Below are 3,823 nucleotides of genomic sequence, written 5' to 3' on the forward strand. Positions count from 1 at the left end.
GCCATCAGAAATCCAGTGATGATATATTTGTCACTGAATATGGTAGGCCATGCATATTTGGCCCCATAAAATGTAACGTTTATCTTACATCACAAAAACACCATATCAACTATGATGAAGTAAACGTCGATGAAGGTCCATGTTCTATGACATCTCGTTTGAGCATCTTCACTGGGAGGAATCAGTGATGTGGATTATGTGAGTAACGCTCAAATAACATCCCAAATGGGTATTCGGTGATGTTTTAAGTTGTTCCATGACATTTTTTTTGGCTCGTCACAATAGCCCTGATCTCTTCTAGTCTCGGGGGCATTTTCTGTCTGCACACCTGTGCCACGTGGTTTAGGGTTCATCTCTCGGGTGAGCCTATGCTCACATGGTCCTTATCCTCGTGCCCATGGGGTCCCCAGGGGTGGCAAGAGTCACATTGGGAAGGGGACATTTATACTCACCCTTCTTCCACCTCTAAACCTATTCCAATTTGAGCTACTCAACAATTCCAAGACCCTAAAAGCTCGATTCCTCTTAATTCCTCCACTCAAACACCACCAAACATTGATGATTGGAAGATATTCACCCAATCCACTGAACCAATTTGTGATCCGCATACTTGTTCATCACTAGTTCTTGTTACTCTTGGCGATTTCAGACTCTTGGGTGGTAGGAGTCAAGCCCAAAAGCTTCCTTGTGTGCGTGATGTGCTCTGGAAAAGTTTGTAAAGGTCTGGTGGTCACCTTCAAGACCAATCACGAGTGATTTGAGGCTTGTCTGTTGGGGTGACTCAAAGGGGGAATAGGGTGAGCCAATTGGTGGCGTTCGGGAGCTTTGTCTCTCACGCCTCTCCAACGGAGATTAGCACTCCCCTAAGAGTGTGAATTTTGGAATACATCCGCGCCTCCAACTTGTGTGGTTTATCCGTTTTGTGCCTTTACTTGTGTTTCTTGCTAGCTAGCTGGTTGATATTGCTTATGATTAGTTTGCTTGTCATATAGGTTGTTCTCGTCGTAGATTGCATATCTAAAGGACTTACTTTATCTGCACTATTCCTAAATTAGGAAGCTAAGCTAAAAATTTGTAGTTTTCTATTCAACCTCTCTCTCTCTCTCTCTCTCATTGACCATTCGATCCTTTCATAAGTATTCCATACATGTTTGACGAGTAGCTTCGGGGGTACATAAGAGTCGTTCCATAGCTTAGGGCTTAGGGGGGGGGGCAGAAAACCATTTTTCTCTCTCGAAAACACAAAGATTGCACCTCGATGCGTTGAAAAAAAATATAATTACAATTTACAAGTCTTAAGACTAAGCCGAAACAATCGACCACTCAAGACAAGACCACGATGAACCCTGACATGACAAGCATTAACGGATGTCCCCAAGCAAACCTCAGGCTAAAAGCCATCCACGCCCAATCAGAGATAGGGGAGAGGGGAAGGGGATAGCCTTCGTACCGCCATTGACTGCATTATAAGCCAACACGTACAAAAGGCTACCGCCACCCGTTGCAGAGGTAGACCTTTGCAACGTTGATCAAATCCTACCGTCTGAGGTTCTGACGGTAAAAGAAATGTTCAAATCCGGGCAAACTTTCACGGGGCCAAATCACGTTAAACTTCAAACAAAAAGGCCAAAACAGTGATTTTGGTCCCCTAGTATTCAGTTTTCAGTACCGATGCAGCTTTGGTCAGCGAGACAAATAGCAAGCGATCTCCGTATCACTGTGGCACACTACCCTCTGCAAATTCAGGATGGCTTTCCGAAGATAAAAATGGATCCGATCTCCAATGCGCGAGTGCTGCACAATAACGAGGCAATAAATACCGATCGCCTCTCCCTTGCCCACATTTACCTTCCGTCGCGGTGACTTCCACCGCACCATCCCGGCCGGCGGTCCACGGATCTCCTCCGAACACCTTAACCCACCGCCATTAATCACCATGTCCAGCATCTCGGGCACACACATCACGGCGTAGCCTACGCCTGCCTGCCATGGACGCCTCGTCGTCGTCCACCCCCGCGGCGGCGGCGCCGCCGCCGCCCACGCATTCCGTGCTCGACACCATCCAGAACAAGCTGAGCCCGGGCGTGCTCCTCATCGTGGCCATCCTGGCCATGGTGTTCTTCATCTTCGGCCTGCTCAACCTGCTGGTGCAGAACATCCTCCGGCTGCGGCGCGCGCGGCGGCACCGCCTGCGCGTTGCCGCGGGCGACGTCGACGGCAGCAGCCCCACGGCGCTCCAGGGTCAGCTCCAGCAGCTGTTCCACCTCCACGACGCCGGCGTCGACCAGGCCTTCATCGACGCGCTCCCCGTCTTCGTCTACCGCGCCATCCTCGGCGCCGGCGCCGGCCACCGAAAGGGGGGCGGCGACCCCTTCGACTGCGCCGTGTGCCTGTGCGAGTTCGCCATGGACGACGCGCTCCGGCTGCTGCCCACCTGCGGCCACGCCTTCCACGTGCCCTGCATCGACGCCTGGCTGCTCTCGCACTCCACCTGCCCGCTCTGCCGCGGCAGCGTCCTCGCCGCCGACCTCTCGCCAGCTTCCAGCCCGATGGTGCTCGTCCTCGAGTCCGACGGTCGCTCCGACACGGCCGCGGAGGCGCCGGGTGGAAGGGACGACAATGAGAATGAGGGGTCCCCGAAGGCAGAGGAGGTCGTCGAGGTGAAGCTCGGCAAGCTCCGGTGCATGGACGGCAGCAATGGCGGTTCAGAGCATCTCGCCGCCGATCAAACCGCTGGCAGAGACGACCTCGGACGTAGGAGGTGCCTGTCCATGGGATCCTACGAGTACGTCATGGACGACCACGCCGCGCTCCGCGTCGCCATCAAGACGCCAGCCAAGAAGCGCCCGAGGTCGCGGCGCCGGCACGCGCTCTCGGAGTGCGACTTCGGGAGCGACGTCGCCAAGAGAGGGGCGTGGGAAGCGGCCGTGAAAGAGGCCGCCGCGCCGGAGCCCGACGGAGCGCGCCGCGGCGACGACGCGAGGCTGAGCAACAAGGACAGCTTCTCCGTGTCCAAGATCTGGATGGTGCGCGGCGCCAAGAAGGAAGACGGCCGGACACTGGCCGGTACGAGGCGGTCCGTGTCGTTCCGGTGGCCGGCGATGGCCGAGGCGAGCAGGAACGACGGCGCCGACCGGGAGCGCCGGGACGTGGAGTCGCAGTCAGGAAGCTTCGGCAGCAGCGGCGCCCCGTCCCTTGCGGAGGAGAGGCTGCCGCTCGCGCGGACGAGGACGGCGCCGCTCTGGGCCGCCGGCGGGTGGCAGGCGAACAGCAGCAGCGCCGGAAGCCATTCCTGAGGCGCATTTGATTTTTGCACATCTTCTTCGTCTTGAAATTCAGTTTGCAATTTGAACGCAGAAGATGGATTTGTTTTTCCTTGTGCTTTTTTTTTTCTTGTTCAGATTGATTGTAGTTACAGGAACTGCGTTGTTTTACGACTACAATCGAGGAATTGACGCACAGATAGCAAAGTAAACACACGTTCTTGCATGATTGTGACTTGCATCGTGAGAAAATTTTCAAAAAAGTCTTGTGAAACATCCATGCATAAACTATAGTGATCTGCATTGCAAGTACAATAGAATTGGGGCAACTTAGAAGCTACTCATGAGAAAAATAAGCTCTCTGAAGATACAGTTTTCCAGTTCAATCAGATTTGTCAGGTAGAGTACACACGCTGTCATGGTTGCCATGTCCCTACCGATTAAAGATTAAGAAACTGATCGTTGTGTCTCCGCTGTCATAATTAGCATTCAATGGTGTTCTTGGTGGCACATTTGACTTGGAGAAAATCAGGTGCCTGCCGGTGCATGTGCCGATGTGC

The 3,823-nt window shown here is 53.6% G+C and overlaps 1 protein-coding gene across 1 annotated transcript; it reads left to right on the forward strand.

Moving 5' to 3' along the window:
- Nucleotides 1–1,840: 1,840 nt before the first annotated feature.
- LOC123160856 (putative RING-H2 finger protein ATL49) lies at nt 1,841–3,482 on the forward strand. Its single transcript, XM_044578708.1, has one exon. The coding sequence runs from the start codon at nt 1,989–1,991 to the stop codon at nt 3,294–3,296; it is 1,308 nt and encodes a 435-aa protein (XP_044434643.1). The 5' UTR covers nt 1,841–1,988; the 3' UTR covers nt 3,297–3,482.
- The last annotated feature ends 341 nt before the right edge of the window (nt 3,483–3,823 follow it).

The sequence above is a fragment of the Triticum aestivum genome, chromosome 7B, assembly GCF_018294505.1.
Source record: "Triticum aestivum cultivar Chinese Spring chromosome 7B, IWGSC CS RefSeq v2.1, whole genome shotgun sequence".
NCBI classification, from domain to species: domain Eukaryota; kingdom Viridiplantae; phylum Streptophyta; class Magnoliopsida; order Poales; family Poaceae; genus Triticum; species Triticum aestivum.